Genomic DNA, 25977 nt, shown 5'->3' with positions numbered 1-25977 from the left:
CTTTCAATGCTGCATCTTTTTCCGGCTTAGGAATTAAGGTGATGCTGGCCTCATAGAAAGAATTTGGGAGGACTCCCTCTTTTTCAATTGTTCTGAATAGTTTGAGAAGAATTGGAGTCAGTTCTTCTTTAAATGTCTGGTAGAATTCAGCAGTGAATCCATCTGGTCCTGGGCTTTTCTTTGTTGTGAGGGCCTTTATTACTGTTTCAATTTCTGTCTCAGTTATGGGTCTGTTTAGGTTTTTGATGTCTTCCTGGTTCAATTTAGGTAGGTTGCATGTGTCCAGGATTCTATCCATTTCTGATAGATCTCCCTGTTTGCTGGCATACAAGTCCTTGTAGTAGTTTCTGATGATTCTTTTTATTTCTGTGGTGTCTGTTGTTACATTTCCTTTTTCATCTCTGATTTTATTGATTTGCGTCTCTTCTCTTCTTTTTTTAGTTAGTTGGGCCAATGGGGTGTCAATTTTGTTTATTTTTTCAAAAAACCAGCTCCTCGTTTGGCTGATTTTTTTTTTTGTAATTTTTTTTAATTCAATCCTGTTGATTTCTTCTCTGATTTTAATTATTTCTCTTCTTTACTAGATTTGGGTCTTGTTTGCTGTAGGTTTTGTAGATCCTTGAGGTGAATTGAAAGCTCATCTATTTGGTGCCTTTCCAATTTGTTGATGTAGGCACCTATTGATATAAACTTTCCTCTTAACACTGCTTTTGCTGCGTCCCATAAGTTTTGGTATGTTGTGCTGGTATCCTCATTTACTTCCAGAAAAGTTTTGATTTCTCTTTTAATTTCTTCTATGACCCATTGTTCATTCAGGAGCATGTTGTTCAATCTCCATGTGTTTGTATATGCTCTAGGGATTCCTGAGTTGCTAATTTCCAACTTCATTCCTTTATGGTCTGAGAAGCTGCATGGTATGATTCTAATTCTTTTGAATTTGCTGAGATTTGCTTTATGGCCTAGTATGTGGTCAATCCTAGACAAGGTTCCATGTGCTGCTGAGAAGAATGTAAAATCTTTAGCTGTAGGATTGAAAGTTCTGTATATATCTGTTAGATCCATTTGGGCTATAGTGTCGTTTAAATCTACTGTCTCCTTGTTGATCTTCTGTCCTGTTGATCTATTTCTGAGAGGGGAGTATTGAAGTCCCCCAGTACTATTGTATTGGGGTCTAAGTCTCCTTTTAAGTCCCTTAACAAATCTTTTAGATAAACCGGTGCCCTGTAGTTAGGTGCATATACATTGATAATTGTTATATCTTCTTGTTGTATTGATCCCTTAATCATTATATAGTGTCCCTTTTTGTCTCTCCTATCAGTTTTTGTGGTAAAGTTTATGTTGTCCGATATTAAGATGGCTACGCCCGCTCTTTTTTCATTTCTGTTGGCATGGTATATCTTTTTCCAGCCTTTCACTTTCAGTCTGTATGGATCTTTGTTGGAAAGATGTGTTTCTTGTAAGCAGCAAATAGATGGGTTTTGTTCCTTAACCCAATCAGCCAGTCGGTGTCTTTTAACTGGACAGTTCAGGCCATTAACATTCAATGTGACTATTGATAAGTGGTAACTTTGCCCTGCCATTTGTCAAAGATAAGTTCTAATATATGCTTTGAATTCCCTGTGATCTTTTGCTGTGAGGTTTCCTTCCTTTACTTTCTTTCATATTGATGACTGTGTTTCTGTGTTTCTGTGTGCAACACATCTTTAAGCATCTTTTGCAGGGCTGGATGAATGGCGACAAATTCTTTCAATTTCTGTTTGCTATGAAAAGTCTTTATTTCACCTTCATTCACAAATGATAGCTTTGCAGGATATAATATTCTGGGCTTGCAGTTTTTCTCTCTTAGTATCTGGGCTATATCTTGCCATTCCCTCCTAGCTTGTAGGGTTTCTGATGAGAAGTCAGCTGTGAGTCTGATTGGAAATCCTCTGAGAGTAATCTGACGTTTCTCTCTTGCACATTTTAGGATCTTTTCTTTATGTTTCACTGTGGAGAGTTTAATTACAACGTTTCGTGGTGAGGTTCTCTTTTGGTCGTGTTTATTAGGGGTTCTGTTAGCTTCCTGTACTAGGATTTCTCTGTCCTTCTCGAAACCTGGGAAATTTTCTGCTAATATCTCACTAAAAAGGCCTTCTAATCCTTTCTCCCTCTCCATGCCTTTGGGAACTCCTAGAACCGGAATGTTGGGTTTTTTAATAGTATCCTGAAGATTCCTGACAATATGTTTTAGATTTCTAATTTCCTCTTCTTTTCTTTGGTCTGACTGTATCCTTTCCTGTTCTCTTGTCTTCTAAGTCCGATATTCTCTCTTCTGCTTCACCCATTCTGTTTGTAAGGCTCTCTATTGTGTTTTTCATTTGATCTGTTGAATTCTTCACTTCATTATGATTTCTCGTCACTATCACAGTTTCCTGTTGTACTAGTTGTTTCGTTTCATTTTGATTCCTCCTTAATATTTCGTTTTCACGAGAGAGATTTTCTATCTTGTCCATTAAGGATTTCTGTAGTTCAAGAATTTGTTTTTGAGAACTTCTTAATGTTCTTATCAATTTTTTGAGATCTGCTTCTTGCATTTCTTCTATCTCATCATCTTCATAATCTTGAATTGGGGTGTCTTTTTCATTTGGGGGCGTCATGGTGACTTCCTTGTTTTTATTACCTTGGTTTTTGCATTTGTTATTTGGCATATTGGAGATATTTGGTTTCTTCACTATGGTGCTTTTTCTTGTTATACTAAGACTCTAGATTAAGTGGACTGTCTGTTTTTGATGGAGCCTTAGAGGCTTGAGATGGGTATGGCCTGAGAGAGCTCTGTTTGGTGTGCCAAAGGTGACACTCCCAGGTTAGGCGTGGTAGATCTCTCTCTCTCTCTTTCTTTCTTATTTTGATTCAAAAGGGAAGTAATTCCACACAGCTGAACGAAGTTGGAGGTAGTTAGCAGGCAAATGATATACGCACAGGAGCCAGAGATCGGAAGCTCTTTCCCAAGGACCACACAGGGAATCTGTTCTGCCCTCAGAGTGGGCTCAAATTCTCCTTCAGTCTCCCACGGGGTTGCCAAAGTTATGGAATTGTAGCGTCTCTGGAGAGTACTCACGTGAATTCTGTGAGTTCTCTCTCCCACCGTCTCTTTTTTCAGTCTCAGTTCAGTAGCACCACAAATTTACTAGGTCCTAATCTGTTAATTCGCCCTGCCCAGAGTCAGGTTTTTCTGCTAGGCTCAGGGCTGGTGCAGACCTGAGGTCACTCTACTTATGACGTATGTCCAAGATGGCATCTGCTCTTTGTCTTGCTCGGCCTTGAGAGGTGAGCGGAGAGAGAGAAACCCGTGTCCGTACCAGTCACCTTTTTTTTTTCTCTCTCTCTCTCTTCCAGTTAGCCTGGTGAACTTTTCCCCCCCGGGGGTCGTTCCCTCTAGTCTCCTCTCTCCGCTTGCCTGCTGGTGTCTCGGGCTACTGAGGTTCGGCTCACCTCGCGTTCCAGCGCTGGTGTGTTGAGTCTGCCGCTGGTGTCCCGAACTGTGGGCTCCCACGCTCTCCACGCAGGTCCACTGTGAATCCCGCGTTCCGGAAGAGTTTCTTCTGCTGTTTCCTCCCCTACTCTTCCTTGAACCTGCAGTTTCTCCACTTTTATTAAACTGTCTCTCCCCGGACTATCAGTGTGCTCCCTTCCTATTCCGCCATCTTGCCTCGATCTACAATATTTGTTAGTAAACCATAATGTGAATAACAGAGCAATGAGATTCATTAAATTTCAACCAATACTAAGACATTAATGTCCTGCCACATGCCTTAATTACTATCTACCTAGCACTCAGGTCATTATGAATCATGTACTGAACCAGAATGAATGGATTAAGATAAAATTAATCCCTTAATCTGTCAAATATTTTTAAATGATGTCTTTGAACTGAGAAGATTTAGAATATAAATATGAAAATACTCAAATTAGAAAAGAAACAAAATTTGTTTAAATCACTTGTAATTAATTATCTATTGAGAATGTCAACATGATAATGTATGGATACAGTGAACTTTTATGTATAATATTTAGATGAAAATGTTGATTAATTGTATTAGTTAATGGTAATCTATTGAGATAAAATCTTTGAGTGTAAGCTATATTGTAATAAGACCAATAAGTAATATTTTGATCAGTGTTGCATAAATATTTCACAGGCGAAGAACAAAGGTTAAATTATTTTGTGTTTTTAAATGAAAATTAGAATGACTTTTAATTCTAAAACACATCCTATGATATGGTGGCGAATATTTAATAACTGGCTCATTTTTCCACTTAAAGGGGAGAAAAAAACCTCTATGATTTGTGCATATGCCAATTTCTGCAGTGCTACTATTGGCATCCTGACTGATTTAAGGCTACTAGTGCATGGGCCACAGCTAGCACACTGCCGAGTGCCTGAATTGACATTAGAAGTTAGGAACAACTTGGTGAAATACTCTTCAATCCAGTCAGTCAGCCAAGAAGCCTCAAACTAACATAAAGGACAAATAGTGAATTTTGAATTTCAATATACAGATGCCAAAGGGCACCAAAAAAGACATGTACATAGTGTTAAACCCCAGAAACAGTAATCACAGAGATGCATTCTCATTTCCTTACACTTCCTTCAGAACACTTACATTAGAGTTTATTATAACAACTTTTAGAAAGCCCTCACTCAGGGTCAAGTACTTAAAATGGATTTTTTGAAGGTCAAATAAATTTATTTTTTATTTTTTTATTTTTATTTTTATTTTTTATTTTTTTTTATTTTTGACAGGCAGAGTGGACAGAGAGAGAGACAGAGAGAGAAAGGTCTTCCTTTGCCGTTGGTTCACCCTCCAATGGCCGCCGCTGCAGCCGGCGCACCGCGCTGATCCGATGGCAGGAGCCAGGAGCCAGGTGCTTTTCCTGGTCTCCCATGGGGTGCAGGGCCCAAGCACCTGGGCCATCCTCCACTGCACTCCCTGGCCATAGCAGAGAGCTGGCCTGGAAGAGGGGCAATCGGGACAGAATCCGGCGCCCCGACCGGGACTAGAACCCGGTGTGCCAGCGCCGCAAGGTGGAGGATTAGCCTATTGAGCCACGGCGCCGGCCTAAATAAATTTATAAATGCAAAAATGAAGTTGCTTCCTTAGGATCACACTGTTAGCCCACAGTAGTGCGGTGTTAAAAAACAACAGAGTATCTCCAGGATAGTTTTCCTTAACTTCAGTTCATAGTACTTCTAAAATGATATAGAAGTAAAGCCACAAGGAAGACTCGATGCAGGGACAGCATGACTAAAGTGAAAGTCCATTATCTATTTTGGAAATGTTGTCTAAACAAATAAAAGTTTGCAAAATGAGCTAGGAGAGCGATAAAAACATTTTATAGAAAGCCTTCATTAATTTCTCCTGCTGTATAAGAGAAAGCTATCCTCAACTGTTGATTTGGAGTTCATTACTATAATTTTTTATGTAATGAAAACATTACTGTATAGAAATTATTACAGGGCAATTGAGTGAAATTGTGGATGCATAACTTCTGAAGCACTTTAAGTTGTATCTTTGTATTTGAAGATAAAGATAAAAAGAAATAAGGATAATAAGTAATACTTCCAAAAAGGCCACTGGTTTCAGAAAACTGGAGAAATTCTCATTGTTTCCACGGAAAGGATTAATTTTTTTGAGAATTAGCTAACATTCAGATAGAATTGCTATTTGATTTCATCTGCTGCTAAAATCTTATTTATATAGGATGTGAAATTCTTCATATTCATAACCGAGATATGTTTTTTTGGTCCCCAGAATGTGGAAATATTATAGCAGCCCTGCAGGTTAAACATGGAGGCAGGTTTTCCAGATTTCTGGAAAACTAAATTCAGATCAACTGTTCAGGGACACTTGGGCGTAGAATCCAAATGAAAGTGTAGCTCGGCTGTCTCAACTTAATCCAAGAGTCAAGAGACCCCAACATTTGTAAACAGTCCCTAAACAGAATTACCAGGTGGCTAGTGTGAGATGTTCTAGAATGGTGATTAAGCAGGAGTACAAAAGGGTAGCAGCCTGGTGAGAAAGTTTTTTTTTTTTTTTTCTCAAAATGTCATTTGTAAGGAAACCAAGGATCAAGGGAAAATCTACTTTGCTGTATATTGCATTTGTTTCTGCTCTGCTGGCCTGCTGATTTCCATTATGAAGCTCCCTGTCCTTGACTAAGTAAGAAGTAAATTTGCAATTTATGGGTTTTATGTTTGTGTGTAATATTCTTTTGCCAATCCATAACCCACACAAACATTTGGAAACTTTTTATATGAGGTTGAATATGATTTAGTAGAATGATGATGTGAAGTTAGTTAATATGTTAACACTTTATTAACCATAACAGTTATAAAATGCTTCTCCTCTTGATGTTTTTAAGATATAGGGTAAGAACAGGAGAAATGTATGCATCTAGGACAGATATACTCTGCACTCGCAGCAGATACAGCATTTTACATTAAGGAGTGTGACTGTATCCTATTACTGGTTATTTCTGGGGCATTTTGAGGTTTACTAGACCATGGGGGATTAGGCGGTCCTCAGGCATGATTATATACCTGACATTGTGTTTTATGAGTGATTATTAATGTTTAATTGTATCCATAGAATCTAGGTGAAGCCAGGCTTTGCTCTGAATACCAGGTCTACAATGTAATGAATGTGGAGCAAATAAGAATATTCATTTATCCTAGAGGGATAGAGAGACTTTATTCATAAGGGGGCTTTTTATCTGCTTGACAACCAGTAAGAACAATCAGTGGAATTAGGGTAGAAGAAGACAGCTCTCGCATGAAAACAACATTTAGGGAACTGCACAAATGGCTGAAAGAGCCTTAGAGGAAAATTACTATATGCTTTATACAATGCACAAAAGATATAGTAAATGGACATCGTAGAATTTAGCCATTAAGTACACTCAAGGCAAAAGTTTTGGTATAAAGAAAGAGGGCCAATGAAGCTCACAGGAGCCACTGATAGAGATAATATCCTTGAAACAATACAAGTAATTTTTACATATTAGGGAACTGCTGTTGGCCTAAATCTCTGGTGGTCAATACCATTAATCTCAAGGGAAGACAGTGTAAACTTCATTTTCATTCATCAATCAATAACTATTGAATGATGAAGGGTCTGCCTGTTATTGGTTTATCGGCAGATTAGCTCAGCAAACAATATTAAGAACCTATTACAAGTAAAGTCCAATGTGGGCATATTATTTACCTTTCAAGTTGCACATGGAAGACTTAAAATTGCCAAACTGTGTAAGTAGCAATAGCTACTGCCACAATAAGCAAGCAAACAAGACAAACATGGACTGTACTTGCTCTGTAGACCTTGATGCACATCTTTATTACCATTCTTAAGGAATGGTTTAGTTGCTTATTCTTTGTCTCGATAAAAAGTCTTTTCTATAGAACTACCACTCCCATGGACAACACAGAAGCTGGTGGATTGAATGAACAAAGGTTACCCCAAATTTCTAGTTGATGTTCATGTGGCTCTACAAATTGCAGATACTGGTTCATAAGAATAAAATCATATTATACAGATAATGTTGGTACTTTGTTTACCTAATTATGGACATCTGGTATATATTCTATCACATTCTGTTGTGCAGACATTGCTTTTCTACTGGGGGGCTGTTTTTAATCATAAATGGCTAATTAGCCTTTGGATCAATGTGTTCCTTCTGGTTTTATGTTCAGTATTTTTTTAAAGAAACTTTTCATCTCCAACGTGTGATTTCCTTAATAAAACAATCTGTTTTTCTACTGGTCTTTCACGGTTCAGTAAATGATATAAGTATTCATCCATTTGCTAAGACCAAAAAAACCTAAAAGTTACTCTTGCCTGTTTTCTCCTCCAACCGGCTGCACTCCTCCCCAGATCATTCGTTATGGCTAATGTCTAATCAACTACCATGTCCTATTACCTTGTCTCAAATATATTCTGAATCTGTCAGTTTTCATTGTTTCTGCATTAAGGGCTTATCTGAACTATTCCAGTGGCCTCTTAACAGATCTCTACCATATAGGATATCAAGAGAGGTTTTTGTGATCTGATGAAATCAAGCAATGGTTTCTCTGGAATATAAAAACGCAGCAACCTTCCATACGATGCTCCCAGTACCCTTCCAAATCTGACCTCTACTGTTACCATTACGTCCTATTGCCTTCTCTCCTTATCTCAGACCCCACACCTCCTTATTGTGGTTGAAAGATTCCACTTATTTCCATGCTCACAACTGGTATGGAATACTCTTCTCACAGGTTTCCGCAAGTCCGTCACTCAATACACAACTCACTGTCTTTTTTTCCAGATCTCTTTAGGATGCCACGCCTGTCCCAGTCACTCTCTGTCCCATTTCCCTGATTTAATTTCATTTAGAGTCTCTCATTTTCTCACCTCATTTATTTGCTTATTAATTTATTTAATGACTATTACCATAATGTCTATTACCAAGAGATCAGGCTTGTATTTGTCTTGTTTGCTGTTCTATCTTTGAGTGGTGATGGGTACTCACCAAATATATGTGAAATGATTCAAGACTAATTCAGTGCTGAAAGTGTGCTACAGGGTACTGCAAAACGTTCATGGAAAGCCCATATTATCAAAAAAATATGTGCATGGATTTGAAAAGGTTTTGGCACCACAGTAAATATACCTTCTAATTCCATTTCCATGAACTCTTTGTTCTCTATATCATAAAACCACAAGGGGACTTCAAAGTGTCAGTTTGATAAAGGCATTATACCACATTATTGAATCATCAACACATGCCTCATTGTCCATTCAGTGTTGATCAGAAAATAAAATATCACGTGAAACCGTTCAGAATGGAAGTTAGTGTCCAATGGGGGGAGGGGCAATTTCATTCTTTACAGTATTCTCAGGAGAGGGAAGAACACAATTTAGTCCAGTAATAATTTGAGGAAACACAATTTGTCCTAATGATCTACTGAAAAAATCCTTCCTTCAACTTTATATAGTTATGTTTGTTACTTTGGAGGACTTGAGATATGGGGAACAAGTCATCTGTACAGTTTCTATGCCATTACCTATTAGTTAGGACATTGCTTAATGAGTATAATAAACATTGTTTGTGCACTGACCTTTTGATGCCTCCAAATGTTTGTGCATGACCTAGGAATTTTCCAAAGTCAATATGAAACATGTGGCCTGACTTTGTCAGCATGATATTGTCATTGTGGCGATCACAGACTCCCAGGATAAACGTCACCACACACCAGCCAGCACAGGAATAAAGAAAGTTCTTCAATGCCTGGTCGATTGAAAACCAGTAACACAAAAATAAAGACAAAATGAGGAAACACATTGGTGTTAGAGGTAATGGTAACAAGTAAAAAAAAAAAAAAAATTACATAATCAAGAACAATGTCTACATCTCACTGGCGAGAAGGGTACAGATAAGTGTCTCATTCTTGACATGCTATAGAAAAACAAAGTAATATGCTTTAGCATTATTTTTCACTGAAATTGAATGAAAGAGCTGTTTGCTATTTTTATCAGAGAGCTCTGATAACATGTTTTATTAAAGTATTCCTGGTGTGAGTTTCTGATGCTTCAGATATACAATATAGAATAATTTTTTTTTCAATGTAAAAGAAAAAATGATCATATAAGACCAATATTGCTGGGGCCGGCGCTGTGGCACAGTGGGTTAACGCCCTAGCCTGAAGCACTGGTATCCCATATGGGTGCCGGTTCTAGTCCTCGCTGCTCCTCTTCCGATCCAGCTCTCTGCTATGGCCTGGGATAACAGTGGAAGATGGCCCAAGTCCTTGGGACCCTGCATCTGTGTGGGAGACCTGGAAGAGGATCCTGGCTCCTGGCTTTGGATTGGTGCAGCTCCAGCCATTGCAGCCAATTAGGGATGGAAGATCTCTCTCTCTGTGTAACTCTGACTTTCTAATAAATAAATATTTTAAAAAAAAGACCAATATTGCCTACTTCCCAGAGAAACTTAAAGTACCAATTTTTGAAAAATTGAAGTTTTGGAACACAGAAAAACCATACTGTGGTATCTGTAACATTTTACATTTATCCTTACAAATAGGTCCTCTAGCTGATGTCCACAAGTGCACAGTATATATCAGTGAATGCCTATGTGTGTAGGGGGGGAGCAGATTATCATTAACTTGTTATTTATGTTACTTTTCTTCCCATAACTACTTCTTTGTTTTCAAAATAATCTCCCAGGGATATATCATTTTCATCAACCTGATCGTGCAATCATGCATGTTTGATTAGACCAAGGTTACGGGTTTCCAAGAATGGTGTGGCTGACGTGGTGAGGTAGAAATTACTGTATCATCTGATGACATGCCAGGAAACTTATTTCCAGGTTTCCCAAGAGCCTGAATAAATCACTTAATTTGTCTGGATTTTCTTTGCTTGCAAAATAAAGATGATGAAGTATATCTTTCACATGGTGATTGTGAAGAACAAATGTATGTGGAAACACTTCAAACAACATAACCCTAGAGATCTGAGCAAAGCTCAAGTTATAATTTTGGGAATAACAATGTATGTTTCAATGTAATATCATCTAATTCTTTGTTGTTTGGTCTGTAAAAAGCTGTGATTTGCTCCACTCTGATCTCATAGAGACATGGAAAAGATGAATTCATGACTATGAACTCTTAGTCGGAGTGACCCATCATCTCAGGTTGCCAGGACCGAGGAGCATCCCAACACAAGGGAATTTCAGTCCTCAGGAGTTCCAGCCAAATTTAATATTGGCTTAATTTCACTTTTTGTGTGAATTGGCATGCAGGGGCCTCCGCTTCTGGGTAAAATTGTTGTACCAGTTCATGGCTAAGTAAGGGGAACAAAGTCTGGCTCCAGTCATGCTAATCTTAGCCAGGAGCCCAGGTACAGGACAGAACCTGCATAACTATTCTGTAGGGAAGATGCCAAAATGAAGCAAACAGATACAAAAATGTTCACATTCAATAAAGCAGTATAGTTCTTTCAACTGTAGACTATGGCAAAAAGATTATTGCAAAGGACAATTATTTATATAAACAGAAGGTTATATACAAAGAGGTGGAGGTTGTTTGGAAAAGATAGTTTTAAGAGGCATCCGCTCCTGGTGTGAGAAGTTCTAACAGAGACAACGAACAATGAGAATCTATACTGATAGGGATTTTACCTGGAAGGAAAAGCAAACATAGGAACCTATATGTAGCTAGTGTGCCAGTAAACGAGGCCATTAATACTGGACTGATGTGTGAGTGAAATAGAACTCAAAGTGTACTTAATTTACTTTTCCATAAATCAGAATACATAATGAACCAGAGCATATCCTTATTTAAAATTGGCTTCAGCAGGACAAACCTTTTCGTAATCTGCCTTTATGGGATTGTGCTGACTGAACCACTTCTTGATTGTGTTTTCTTTCAGCGGTCCCATCAGTCCCGAGTGGCAATGGATCTTGGCAAGGGTGACAGCCTCAGGCACCATCTGCACCAGCCCTGGTGGATAAAGAAGAGGCTATGGGCACAACTCTTTCCTCACAGGAATAATACTTAAGAAATATATTTTAACCTAGGTAGCAATGGCAGGAGATGTCAGAGATATTTGGATTCTTCCTCTCTCTAAAACTTCGATGAAGGAGACTTTTCTAGATGGCCTTCCTTCTAATTCTTCCTAAATCGTGAGGAGCATTGAGACTACATGTTGTGTTTGGACAGATCTATCTGAAAAGTCTTTCATTTTTTTTTCTTCTAGAACTATGGTAGGGAGCCAATTAAATGATCTCAAAAACACTGCATGGAGACCAAAGACAAGTGACTCAATTATCACACGACTGGAGCACCTTTGTACCACTTATGCCTTAGGTGAACCAAGTACAATCTGAACAACAAACAATTCAAATATATTTAAAAAAATCAATGATCGGGGTAGGCATTTGGCCTGGTTAATTGCCTATGAATATACTCAAATCCTTTGTAGAAGTACCTCAGTTCCACTCCTGAGTTCGCTGTTGACCCCAGCTTCCTGCTCATGTACCCCCTGGGAGGCAGCAGATGATGGCTCAGGTAGTTGGGTCCCTGTCACCCAGGTAGGATACTCAAATTGAGCTCCTGGTTCTAAGTTTTGGCTGTGGTGCAGCCTCTCTCTCACTGTCCCTTTGTCTCTCAAATAAGTAAAAATATATTTTTTCAGGTTAACAAAAGTGTCAGTTAAATGCTACATCTCTGGGCATGAATAGAATATCTGTTCAGTAAACATCGACAGAGACACCTGCTTCTCCTTTCTCCGTCAATATTAAAGAAAAAATATAATAATAAATGTTAAAGGCTGCAGATATTGATTGACTTAATAGGACCTTTGTCTTACCAGCCATGTGTCCATCTGGGCTTTTATTCATTATGCTGTAAGATTACTGGAATACAAATATTTTAAAACCTTCAGAGTTTTTTTCTATACAGAACAGCAATTAAACTCAACACTTAAAATTGCCCTAGGACTAGTGCTCACAAAACAACTTGCACTGTACAGTTCTGTAAATCGGGAGAAATGAGGTACTAGAGTTTCTGATTTCTAGTCCCCACAATTACAAGGGTTGCAAGGTAAGACACGTAGAATGACCAGGGACACCTCTGATAACCATGTAGACAGAGATGGGGAAGATTTATAAATGTTGTAAGTTGATTACTTTGAATGCTTTTGAGATAGACCATGAAATAAACAACTTGGTAGATCAAAATGGGATACACAGTTCTTCTCTGTGTTGAATTTGGCCATTTGGCAGCCTTCATCTCTCTAACTACCCAGTAGTCCAGTTGTGATCATTGGCCATCTACAATTCTGAATCAGCAAGAATGAGCTCTGGGCATATCTTAGTATCATAACACTTTGGCCTCCTTCCCCAATAGAATGACTCTCGCCCAGGCCTTCTCCTGTGCATTAAAGGAAACAGCACACTGTAAAGCATTGCATGTGGGATCAGCAGGTCACTGCTGCTTCTACTCTGGAAAATTTTCACTCCTTATTTTTCCAGTTCCTCTATTTAACACTTCATAAAAGAAAATTACCTTCCATAGTGTCTCACTGACACCTCATCCCACACCACGCCTTAATTAACAAGTAGGTTATTAGGGCTATCGCTGTGAAAGCAGTATGCTATTTTTAAGACTACAAGTACAACTATCATGGAAGATAGTATGGAGATTCCTCAGGTCTGAAAGTAGATCTCATATGTGACACAGCCATCCCACTACTAAGAATTTACCCAAAAGAAATCGGCATATGAAAGGGTTATCTGTTCATTCATGTTTATAGCAGCTCAATTCACAATAGCCAAAGATATGAAATTCACCCAGATGTCTATCAACTGAGGACTGGAACAAGAAATTGTGGTATATATATACACACTAAGGAATAGTACTCAGCTGTGAAAAGAAATCCTTTCATAATAAAACGGTTCAGCTGGAGACCATTATGCTAAGTGAAATAAGCCATTCCCAAAAAGACAAATATCATATTTTCCCTGATTTATGGTATTATACAGAGTACAAAAAGTAATGTATATGAGTAAAATGGACATTTTGAGATTTGATTATTAATAGCTCTTATCTGTACTTCCGAGTAGACTACAATTGGAACCTCTGGCAAAGGGACATAATCCCTGCCTTGATACACAAGACTGAATGGAAGCTTTCAAAATTTTTATTAACAAACAAAAGGACCACATTTATCCAAGGAGTTCATTTTTGCTTAATTTCAAGCCACAGATCACAAGCTTTGCATTGATTACTACTGAAATTCTTGTACCTAATTTACAATAACTATAATATAGGGCTGGCACTGTGGCTTAGTGGGTAAAGCCGCCACCTGCACTGCCGGAATCCCATATGGGTGCCAGTTCGAGTCCTGGCTGCTCCACTTCCAATCCAGCTCTCTGCTATAGTCTGGGAAAGCAGTGGAGGATGGCCCAAGTCCTTGGGCCCCTGCACCCAGAAGAGGTGCCTAGCTCCTGGCTTCGGACTGGCGCAGCTGCAGTCATTGTGGCCAACTGGGGAGTGAACCAGCAGATGGGAGACCTCTCCTCCTCTGTAACTCTTTCAAATAAATCTTTTTTTTTAACTTTTATTTAGTGAATATAAATCTCCAAAGTACAGAATATTCATTACAATGGCTTCCCCCCATAATGTCCCTCCAACTCGCAACCCTCCCCTTATCCACTCCCTCTCCCCTTCCATTCACATCAAGATTCATTTTCGTTTCTCTTTATATACAGAAGATCAGTTTAGCATACATTAAGTAAAGATTTCAACAGTTTGCTCCCACACAGAAACATAAAGTGAAAAAGACTGTTTGAGTACTAGTTATAGCATTAAATCTCAATGTACAGCACACTAAGGACAAAGATCCTACATGAGGAGTAAGTACACAGTGACTCCTGTTGTTGACTTAACAAATTGACACTCTTGTTTATGGCATCAGTAATCACCCTAGGCTCTTGTCATGAGCTGCCAAGGCCATGGAAGCCCCCTGAGTTCACTGACTCTGATCATTTTTAGACAAGGCCATGGTCAAAGTGGAAGTTCTCTCCTCCCTTCAGAGAAAGGTACCTCGTTCTTTGATGACCCATTCTTTCCACTGTGATCTCACTCGTGGAGATCTTTCATTTAGTTTTTTTTTTTTTCCCCCAGAGTGTCTTGGCTTTCCATGCCTGAAATACTTTCATGGGCATTTCAGCCAGATCTGCATGCCTTAAGGGCTGATTATGAGGCCAGAGTGCTGTTAGGACATTTGCCATTCTATGGGTCTGCTGTGAATCTCACTTCCCATGTTGGATCATTCTCTCCCTTTTTTATTCTATCAGCTAGTATTTGCAGACACTATTCTTGTTTCTGTGATCCATTTGGTTCTAAAACCCAATATATTTCACTAAAACCATACATTATATATATTTACATTAGTTTATATTATGCACCTTTAACTACTTCTAACAATTCTGTGAGCATTGAATGATGGGTGGTTCTATGGTTACAGTCAAACTAATGCAGCGATTCTCAAATTTCAATACAAAATGGAAATACCTAGGGATCTAGTTAAATTAGAGGTTCTGATTCAATAGGGTTGGGGTGGGTAAAGCCTGAGATTCTGCATTTCTCTTTGTGCTTAAAGATTTATTTATTTGAAAGGCAGAGTTACAGAGAGGGGAGAGTGAGAGACAGAGAATCACTGGTTCAGTCTCAGAATGGCCGCCTACAGCTAAGGACTGGGCCAGGTTGAAGCCAGGAGCTTTGTCCAGGTCTCCCACATCAGTGTAGGAGTCCATGCACTTGGGACACCATCTGCTGCTTTCCCAGGAGCATTAGCAAGGAACCTAATCAGAAGTGGAGCAACCGGAAGGTGTACAATCAGAACTTGAATTGGTACCCATATGGGATGCCAGCTCTGCAGGCAGTGGCTTTACTCAGCACACCACAGAATAGGCCCTTCTTCTGGCTTTAAATGTTAATTTGGGGAGGGAGGTAGGGAGAGACAGAAAGAGAGAAGGGAGGGGGAAGGGGGGGAAGAAGATGGGAGAGATGGAGGGAGAGAGAGATATCTTTCATTTACTGGGCACCTTTTTCAATGCCCATAAGAGCAGGAGTGTGCTAGGCCAAAGCCAGGAGACCAGAATTCAATCCAGGTCTCTCAACATGTGTGATGGGGACCCAAGTACTTGAGCCATCACCTGCTGCCTCCCACGGTGCCTTTAGGAGGAAGCCAGAATCAGAGGTAGAGCAAGGACTCAAAGCCAGGCATTGCAGTATTGCATATAGGTCTCTCTGGTCATGTATTAACTGCTGTACGAAATTCCCACCCATAGTCGGCGTTTTTAACAAGCTCCCAGGTGATTTCAATGTTGCTGGTCATTGTATGCCAATTTAAGTAGCACAGCTCTAAGGGACGGAACTTTTCTAGGTAGTAGTTATGTAAGGCAGTGACTTTCAAGCAGGTGTGTGGAAAATACCTGAGCAGCTTTTTATGGTCACTGATTCTTGAGCCTTTTGCCCTCCAGTGGAGAGTTCTAGCATGCCGAGATTGGGGCAACTTTAACTACTCTTCCAATTCCCCTAAGTAATTTTTATGGTGCTGAGTTCTGAGTCCTGGAGAACCAATGATAAAATGAACCCTAAAGAATGTTTGTCCTCTTAGCTTCTCCCGGAACTCCCGGGACATCACATATGGTCTAGTCAGAAGAATGATAATCAACAATAATGAGCAAGTCCTCTGAACTTAGCTCCTGCAGTCCATTCTCCTTAAGGGCAGCGACCCTATTTAGTCCATTTTAGAAACCTCCATCTCTCCTTGCGACATTTCTTAAGAAGAGTAGATATTCTGTAAGCCTGGGAACCTGATTAAAGATGCAACCTAATCTCCTAAAAAGGACATTTGTTTTGATGATCTGTGCAAGTATTTTTCTTGAAGCAGTATTTTGTCAGGATAATGCCCTCTGAAATCCTACAACTATAAAAGATTGTTGGTAGATAGAGGGAGAAAATAGCTTGACTTATGACATCTACATCTTAAGGCGAGTCTGTAGTCATTTGTGCTGAATCATTTTGTTAATTTTAAAAGATTTTGCTTCAGTTACATTCTAGGAGTATAAATAGAATTAAAGGATTCCAATGGGGTCAGTGATTTATTCAATTTCTGAAGAAAAGGTGATGCATGTGATAGCAAAAAGATCAGCTTGGCTCATCTAGCTTTACTTGTGCTTTTCCAGTATATTAGGAAATGAAAGAATTAGATCATTATGTAAGATAAAGGAGTAAAGGTCAGGAAATACAGGGCCAGTGCTGTGGTGTAGCCAGTAAAGCCATCGCCTGCAGTGCCAGCATCCCATATGGGAACCAGTTTGAGTCCCAGCTGTTCCACTTCTGATCGAGCTCTCTGGTATGGTCTGGGAAAGCAGTAGAAGATGCCCCAACTCCTTTAGCCCGTTAACCCACGTGGGACACCGGGAAAAAGCTCCTAACTCCTGACTGCTGGCTTCGGATCTGCACAGCTCCAGCTGTTGTGGCCATCTGGGGAGTGAACCAGCAGATGGAAGATCTCTTTCTCTCTGCCTCCCTTTAACTCTGCCTTTCAAATAAATAAATAAATCTTAAAAAGTCAGGGAATAACAAGTTCAATGCTAAAAAGATTTCTTTTTTTAGGAAACAGAGTTTAATATTTTTTCATTTTACTTGAAAGTTAAAAAAAGAGTGAAATTTTCCATTGGCTGGTTCACCCCCTTAAATGCCTGCAACAGCTGGAGCTAGATTAATTCAAAGGCAGGATCCTGAAACTGGGTAGCAGGGGACCAAGTATTGGAGCCAGGCTCTTACTGCCTCCCAGGATGCATACTAGCAGGCAGCTGGAGCAGAAACCAAGTAGTTAGGACTCAAACCGGGTAGTATGATATAATAAGCCCAATGCCAACACTGGAACCAGAGCTTTAGAAAGGGTTAAGGGGTGGGGCACTTGATATGGATGCAAGAGTCCTCCTATCAGAATTAAAACAGTTGGTGTATTATAATGGCATTATTCTGAGGTATCAAAAATCAAGCTAAGTTATCTAGGAGGTACATCCATGTTCTGCTTCTAAAATCTTTAAAAGTCACAGCTCTAGGACTGAGTATGCAGGTGGAATAGAAACCAACGAACCAGGTCATGACAGCTCATTTGTGATGACAGGTTTAAGTGTTAGCTCTGCCTGAATTAAAGGGAAAAAAAAAAAAAAAAAAAAACAACAGAGGAACTACATAATCTAGGTCCCTTTTCTAGTTCTGTAATTTTATCCCTTTGTTTACACATGTATCTACATAAATGTTACCTTAATTTAATGAGTTTCCAAGTAGCAATAACCACATATAAAAATGATGATAACCTATCTTAGGAATTGTTTCTTCAATTTTGCAGGATTTTTAACTAGGTACAACTTTTACCTCTGATGCTTTAGTAGCAATTTGAGTAGATGATCAGCATTTTTTCATTAGAAATGTACAAAATTAATTTCCATATTTTCTTGGCTCTTTCAAAGTAAAAAAGAGTATTCAAAATTTGCATGTATACACATCATGGACAATTTATATTCTATTAAAGTCTTTTAGAAATCACCTGCAGAGTTACAATGTATTTAGAACTTTCAGAACTCTTTGAAACATTTAAACATGTATACATTTGCATTAATGGACAACAATAGATATTTTTTGAATGAGTAGGGGTTTTTGTTTGTTTTTATAGAGACAGGCCCTGACTTACCACAGTGTGACTTGAGTTTTCTAGGTTTATACCGATGCAAAAGCATTTGACAAAATTTTTCTCAGTGTTTTCAATGTTTGCTAAACAAACTGATAGGAATTACATACTACTGTACTTATATAAATTTTAAAAAGTCACAAAATTATTAAAACTAAAGTTGATGATCTTTTCCTTTGATTATTGTGGATAGCCCTTGCTTATTTTCCTGCTGGTCTATGGTCTTTTTACTTTTTATGTTTTGAACCCTTTGTTTACTGGAGCCTATAAACGTTTGACTATAATGTAAGTTAAAAATATGTCATCTCAAAATAACAACAACTAGTTTTAAAAGTGCACTTGAGTTTTGAAATTTTCCTGGGCTACAGACGTATGCATAACACTTACTGCTGCTTCCAGCAGTGTCAGTCATCTGCAGCTCTCACTATGCTTGTAGCTATGATGGGCACACCGTGACACTAAGCTGTAAGAATTGGGCTAGATGTGCTAAACACATTTTGTAATTACTGTATTTTCAATTTGTGGTGGATTAATTGGGATGCAACTCCACTGTAATTTGAATTGAATCTATAGTCTCTGAAAAAATGAAAACACATGCATACAAGTTAGTTATTAATGAAATTAACTCTTAAAGAACCACAAAAGGGGGACCGGTATTGTGGCATGGCGGGGAAAGCCACTGCTTGCAATGCAAGCACCCCATATGGACACTGGTTCCAGTCTGGCTGCTCTACTTCAGATCATCTAGCTCCCTGCTAATGAGCTGGGAAAGCAGCAGAAGATAACACAATGTGGGAGATCTGGATGGAGTTCTGGTCTCCTGGTTTTTTGCCTTCTGGTCATTTGGGGAGTGAACCAGTGGATGGAAGATTCTCTCTAACTCGGTCAAATAAATCAATCTTTAAAAAAAAAAAAAACACAAAAGAACATGACAAACTTAACATTTTGATTGTATAGGTTCTAATTAATATCTAAAAACACAGGGTGATTTATATAAATTATATTGCATATCATTTTTGAAAATGATCCTTTGTTAAGAACCTGTGTATCTCTTTGGATCATGACATTTGTAGTCTATAAAGCTGTAGAAAAATTTGAGGCAGATTACCCGTGAACGTTTGAGATAAATAATGGACGTCAACCACTTTCTCATCTGCACTGACCTTGGCCTTTTCCTGTGGATAGACATCTATAAATGATCATTTGCATATCCAAGCCCTCCTGCAGCCAAATGTTGTCCATCACCTGAATAATCTGCAGCACCAGCATATCCTGACGAAGATCATCGCCTGCCTGTTAAAAACAAAATTACAGACTCCCAGTTTCTCCTTGAATTCCATTAAAAAACATTCAAATACAGTATATGTCCTTTCTTTCCTTCGATAAATATCCAGCCTCACTTAGAGTGGTTTCAGGTCTTTTATTAGCAATGCAAGTACTTTGTGTTTTTGATAGAAGGTCATAGAAAAGGAGAACCTCCCTTTAAATGATTACAGAAGATTCAGCTATCAAATTAGAAGCATGGCTTGCAATGTTGTTCCCTGATAATTATCTTTCAATTTATTATCTATGTGAAATTTTGGATTCGCAGTCTAGAAAAAGGCTGGCTGGATGTTTATCCAAATTTCAGACTCGGCCAACACAGATCTCTTTCTAAGAGCAGCAGCATTTGGTGTGCTATCCATTTAGTCAAGATCTGCAGTGAGAACCTGGTTCACTCCCCAAATGGCTGTAAGAGCCAGTGCAAAGCCAGGAGCCGAGGAGCTTCATCTGGGTGTCCGACGTGGGTGTACGGGCCCAAGGTCCTGGACTATCCTCTGCTGCTTTCCTACGCATATTAGCAGGGAGCTGGACTGGAAGTTGATCAGCCAGGACTCAAACCAGCGCTCATATGGGATGCAGGCACTGAAGGCAGTGGCTTTAACCACCAGGCCACAGTGCCACGAGCACTATTTTTTTAAGCAAATCAGCAGTTTCTTTTGAAAATGCTTTCTAAATTGTATGCAGAAACTCCTGCCAAGATGAACTTTCATGATTTATTTTTCTTCTTCAAAAGTACATTGTCCTGGGACCATTAGCTTGAGATTTCACGGGCCACAGCAAAAGTATGGGTAAGCTAATCAGAATCCTAAAAAAAAAAAAAAAAAAAAAACTACCAAAAATTCATTCCTCGACCTTGTTGCATGGCTTGGCTGACTGACTGGATGACTGGCAGTCTTTCCTTACTCCCCTTATTAGTCCCTCGTTCCTACCTATCTATAACTCTGTTACTACCTTTTACTCTGCTTTTCCCCCCATGGGATTCGTGATAAAGAATGAAATGGCCCACATTTAATTTTTATTTAAACATAAGAAAATAACCAAAATCACCAAAATACTCAAGCGCTTGCAGATAACAATTTTACATTAAATTAACATAGCATTTGAGTTTCAGCTAGCTTTGATCTTTATTCAGTATCTAGCACAAAAGTAGATTCTCCTTACAGCAGATTACCACATAGTCCAATATGCGTGCTGCTCAAAAGGGATCATATAATTGCATATATTAAACCACATTCTACTAAATTTTGGACCAAAGGTTTCCTGGCTTTCAGCCAGTAACTTTTGATTTATTGCCAATCAGAGTTTGGCATGTAGCGTAATTCTGTAAAAAGGCAGACTCTAATTGGGAAACCTCTATATTGTTGCCAGAGGAAAATAGCTGTAATCATTTCTTTTCGCGAGTAATAAATCAATAATTCTGTTTATGGAATCAATCGAATGTTTTCAGAGGGCTACTATACCTTAAAAATAATGCTGATGTTTTTGCCCATTGGATTAGCATTGATGAATGTAATCTTCAAAGGCAAAGCATTAGAAGTGAAATATGAACATGCCTATAGGAAAAGAAGAAGAGAAAAATGGTGAACAAAATAAAGCAAAAAGAATACTTTTCCTGAAATCATGGTCCCATGCAGACTACTTCACGAGAGCAAATACAACACATATGAGTAATTTATATACTTCTGAAGAAGGAAACATAAATTCTACCAGCCAAAGTCATTACGGGAGTTCCCCCACCCCATCCCATCCCATATCTTTTGGTTTTGTTTTCCTTGGTTTCACCAACTGCAGTTAACTATGGTCCTGAATAGAAAAATTGAATAGGAAATCCCAGATAGGAAAAAAAAAAAACCTGTATATGTTTTTAATTGTGTGATTTCCAAAGTCAGGTGATGAAATCTCTCACCATCCCAATCCATTTTATCTAGGACATAAACCATCCCTTTGTTCATTGGATCTGCTCTGAATACTGCCTGCCTGTTAATCATTTAGTAGCTGTTTACATCGTCAGCTAAACTGTCAATGCTTGGGTTGCAGCAACCCCAGTGAAGCAGCATAATGCAATGTTACCTTGCTTCATCTCATCATACAAGCATCACATCACCTTATATCATCATCATAAAAGAGGTGAAAATAATAAGATATTTAGAGGAGATATTTATAAAATCTAATTTCAATATATTATTATAGTTGTTCTATTTTATTAATATATTTAGTGCTAACCTCTTACCTTTTAGTTAAAAATAAACTTTTTCACAGGTATGTAAATAAAGCAATCACAACATAGTCTACATAGGGTCCAGTAGCAGATGTGGCTTCAGGCATCCACTGGGGTGTTAGAACATACACCCCCACCTGAGGTAAAGTGGAACCACTGTACTTCAAAACTGAGAGGTCAGCTTTTTGGCAGGTTATAAATCTTCAAATACATTCTCACTGAACCATAGTGATATGTTCAAGGTTTAAGTGAACTAAGAAATGTGTAGGTATTGTGCTTTTAATACTAGGTTAATAGACAAAACTTAAAATTATTTTTAAATAAAGATTTATTAGAAAGGTAGCATGACAGAGAGAAGGGAGTAGTTAGGGAGGGGAGAGAGAGAGAGAGAGAGAAGAAAGTGAGAGACAGAGATCATCCCCCAGCTGGTTCACTCCCCAGATGGCAACAATTGATAGGGTTGGGGCAGGCCAAAGCCAGGAGCCTGGGATTCCATCCAGGTCTCCCACTTGGGTGGCAGGGGCCCAAGAACTTGGCCATCTTCAGCTGTTTTCTCAGGCACATTATCTAGGAGCCAGATCAGAAGTGGAGCAGCCAGGACTCCAATCATTGCTCATATGTGATATGGGCATTGAAGGTGGTGGCTTAACCCACTGCACCACAAAGCTAGCCCCCAAATCCCTGTTTTTGAAAATTTATTTGTTTTCAATTATTTTTGCCCTGCAGCATACTTTAAGAAAATATGAATATAGAGCTAAAGAAGATGAGTTCAAATAGCAGCTCTGAAACTTAATAGCTGTGAGACTTTGGGAAACATGTGTATATCCATTGTAAACGCTAAATAACAACCTCTAGCTCACTTATTTTTGTAATAGAGGAGTTAATGAATATTTTTACTCGACAATATTCAGGTACTTTGGTAAATTAACACATTTTCACTTCTGTGTTGTCAATAAGCATTTTCTTGTTTTTTATGAATAACAATATAACATCTATTACCTCTTCTCATTTTTACAATGTGCCTCCCCATTTGCATTTTCAGCTTTATGATATTTGTTGCTTCCTACTCTGCCGTTCTTATACTTATTTTCCTTTTATTTTCTTAATGATTTGAATGTCGAAAGGCTGTATGTGTTCAGGAAATAAGAGTGTTCATGTTGACAGTGAAGAGTTAAATCAATACTTTAAAAAAGTAATTTGATGCTTTCAATTCATCCATTAATAAAAAATGATATCAATATAAGCCGAGGCATCATTTTAATGTTATTATCCTGAGAAGTCTGAAATCTTTAGAACTGAGAGGAAAGCATCTATTTCTTATCTATCAACATAAATCTAACCTAATCCCTACCCGAACATAAACTCTGGCTGCATATTCTATTTGAGTTGGATAGTCTCAGGTGAGGCTGCTTGTTAACTAACGATTTTCTGCTGCAGGAATCTATTAGTTAGACATCACCTGATCTGCCATGGTATAGAGTTAAGAAATTCTGTATTATGCAAGAAATGAGTCTAGACCGGTGGTTTTTGAATTCTGCTTATCCAACTTTTGGTGGTCTCTTTCAGGTATCCTATATCCAGCAAAGTGATAAGGGTCAAAGGGAGGTTGAAGGCAAGCAAGGCTTAGCCCTTTTTCTTAACCATATCACTTACAGCTATTTTGCTTTCCTTGCTTCATGCCTTGGTTATCACATTCAGTACATTTTTTGAAAGTCATCTAAAAAATATTATGTACACAACAACCAGTACATGCAAATCATTATTTATATGCTAATAGAAACCATATCCACTCTTAACAAGCCTACAAAAGTTTCTATGATGGTATATACATATTCATTACATTAAAATAATTCACAAGCCAATTCACTGCAGTTGAATGGAGAAACATTGGAAGAAGAAAATCTGTTAGAAATGAACTGAATCTTGAAGATTCTGAGGAATGTAGATTAGAAAATAAACAGAAGAAAGATTTTTCTTGTTAGGGAAAGAAAACTCATGAGAAACTAGCTTAAAGTAGAAGTTAAAGAGTGGATCTGGATGGCCAGAGCCAAGAGACAGAAAAGAAAGAATCAGAGTCTTGGAGAATAGCTTTATATAAATGATAATAGAAAAAACTGGAATGGAGAATGGAAGATATGACCTTTGTAATATTAATGACATAGATCTAAAAATCATACAAAGTAACCACCCATAGTAACATAGATCTAAAAAGAGTTAAAAATATTGCTTTAGCAATAAATGTTTGGTCTTCCCTCTCCCAGTGGTGGGGAAGAATTGTGTTAGGTTATTCCAGCAATCCCACCTGGTCTTTCCCTTCCTTAGTGACTCAAAGAGAATAGGAAATGGCCCATTGTTATTAGTGACCCCAGGGGAAAAGGGAGGATAGGTTGAGAATTATTCTTACATAGAAAACTTTTTTTTAACTTTTATTTAATGAATATAAATTTTCAAAGTACAGAATATTGATTACAGTGGCTTCCCCCCATAACGTCCCTCCAACCCGCAACCCTCCCCTTATCCACTCCCTCTCCCCTTCCATTCACATCAAGATTCATTTTCGATTTTCTTTATATACAGAAGATCAGTTTAGCATACATTAAGTAAAGATTTCAACAGTTTGCTCCCACACAGAAACATAAAGTGAAAAAGACTGTTTGAGTACTAGTTATAGCATTAAATCTCAATGTACAGCACACTAAGGACAAAGATCCTACATGAGGAGTAAGTGCACAGTGACCCCTGTTGTTGACTTAACAAATTGACACTCTTGTTTATGGCATCAGTAATCACCCTAGGCTCTTGTCATGAGTTGCCAAGGCTATGGAAGCCCCCTGAGTTTACTGACTCTGATCATTTTTAGACAAGGCCATGGTCAAAGTGGAAGTTCTCTCCTCCCTTCAGAGAAAGGTACCTCCTTCTTTGATGACCCATTCTTTCCACTGTGATCTCACTCGTGGAGATCTTTCATTTAGTTTTTTTTTTTTTCCCCAGAATCTCTTGGCTTTCCATGCCTGAAATACTCTCATGGGCATTTCAGCTGGATCTGCATGCCTTAAGGGCTGATTCTGAGGCCAGAGTGCTGTTAGGGCATTTGCCATTCTATGGGTCTGCTTTGTATCTCACTTCCCATGTTGGATCATTCTCTCCCTTTTTCATTCTATCAGCTAGTATTTGCAGACACTATTCTTGTTTATGTGATCCCTTTGATTCTTAGTCCTATCATTACAATCAATTGTGAACAGAAATTGATCACTGGGACTAGTGAGATGGCATTGGTACATGCCACCTCGATGGGATTGAATTCGAATCCCCTGGTATGTTTCTAACTCTACTGTTTGAGGTAAGTCATCTTTAGCATGTCCCGAATTGCACATCTCTTCCCTCTTTTATTCCCACTCTTATGTTTAACAGCAATCACTTTTCAGTTAAGTTTCAGCACTTAAGAAGAATTGTGTATTGATTACAGTATTCAACCAAAAGTATTAAGTAGAACAAACAAACAAACAAAAATACTAAGAGGGATAACATATTAAGCTGTTCATCAACAATCAGGGTGAGGGCTGATCAAGTCAGCGTTTCTCATAGTGTTCATTTCACTTTAACAGGTTTCCTTTTTGGTGCTCAGTTAGTTGTCACCTATCAAGGAGAACAAGTGGTATTTGTCCCTTTGGGATTGGCTTATTTCACTCAACATAATGATTTCCAAATTCCTAACAGGGATCACTTTTCAGTTAAAATTTAAACACCTAAGAATAATTGTGTGTTAATTACAGAGTTCAACCAATGGTACTTGAACAAAAAAAAATACTAAAATGGATAAAGTATTACATTTTACATCAACAGTCAGAAAAAGGGCTGATATCAAGTCACTGTTTCTCATAGTGTCCATTTCACTTCAACAAGTTTCCCCTTTGGTGCTCAGTTAGTTGTCACCGAACAGGGAGAACATATGATATTTGTCCCTTTGAGACGGCCTTAATTCACTCAGCATGATGTTTTCCAAATTCCTCCATCTTGTTGCAAATGACTGGGTTTCGTTGTTTTTGACTGCGGTATGGTATTCTATAGAGTACGTGTCCCATAATTTCTTTATCCAGTCTACTGTTGATGGGCATTTGGGTTGGTTCCAGGTCTTAGCTATTG

General features: G+C 38.5%; 1 protein-coding gene across 2 annotated transcripts in view; it reads right to left on the bottom strand.

Annotated features, from left to right (window-relative positions):
• The window catches only part of PIK3C2G (phosphatidylinositol-4-phosphate 3-kinase catalytic subunit type 2 gamma), a 464615-nt gene that overhangs the window by 113505 nt on the left and 325133 nt on the right, over positions 1–25977 (bottom strand). For both annotated transcript variants that reach the window (XM_051850300.2, XM_017343356.3), the window contains exons 22-25: positions 21077–21169; positions 19457–19586; positions 11385–11521; positions 9137–9306 (exon numbers count right to left, since the gene is read on the bottom strand). In XM_051850300.2, coding sequence (XP_051706260.2) covers positions 9137–9306; positions 11385–11521; positions 19457–19586; positions 21077–21169 — 530 coding nt within the window. The remainder of the gene's footprint in view (positions 1–9136; positions 9307–11384; positions 11522–19456; positions 19587–21076; positions 21170–25977) is intronic.

The sequence above is a fragment of the Oryctolagus cuniculus genome, chromosome 9 (genome assembly GCF_964237555.1).
Source record: "Oryctolagus cuniculus chromosome 9, mOryCun1.1, whole genome shotgun sequence".
NCBI lineage: Eukaryota > Metazoa > Chordata > Mammalia > Lagomorpha > Leporidae > Oryctolagus > Oryctolagus cuniculus.
The sequence above is the reverse complement of the archived record's forward strand: the minus strand, read 5'-3'. Positions and strand labels throughout refer to the sequence as shown.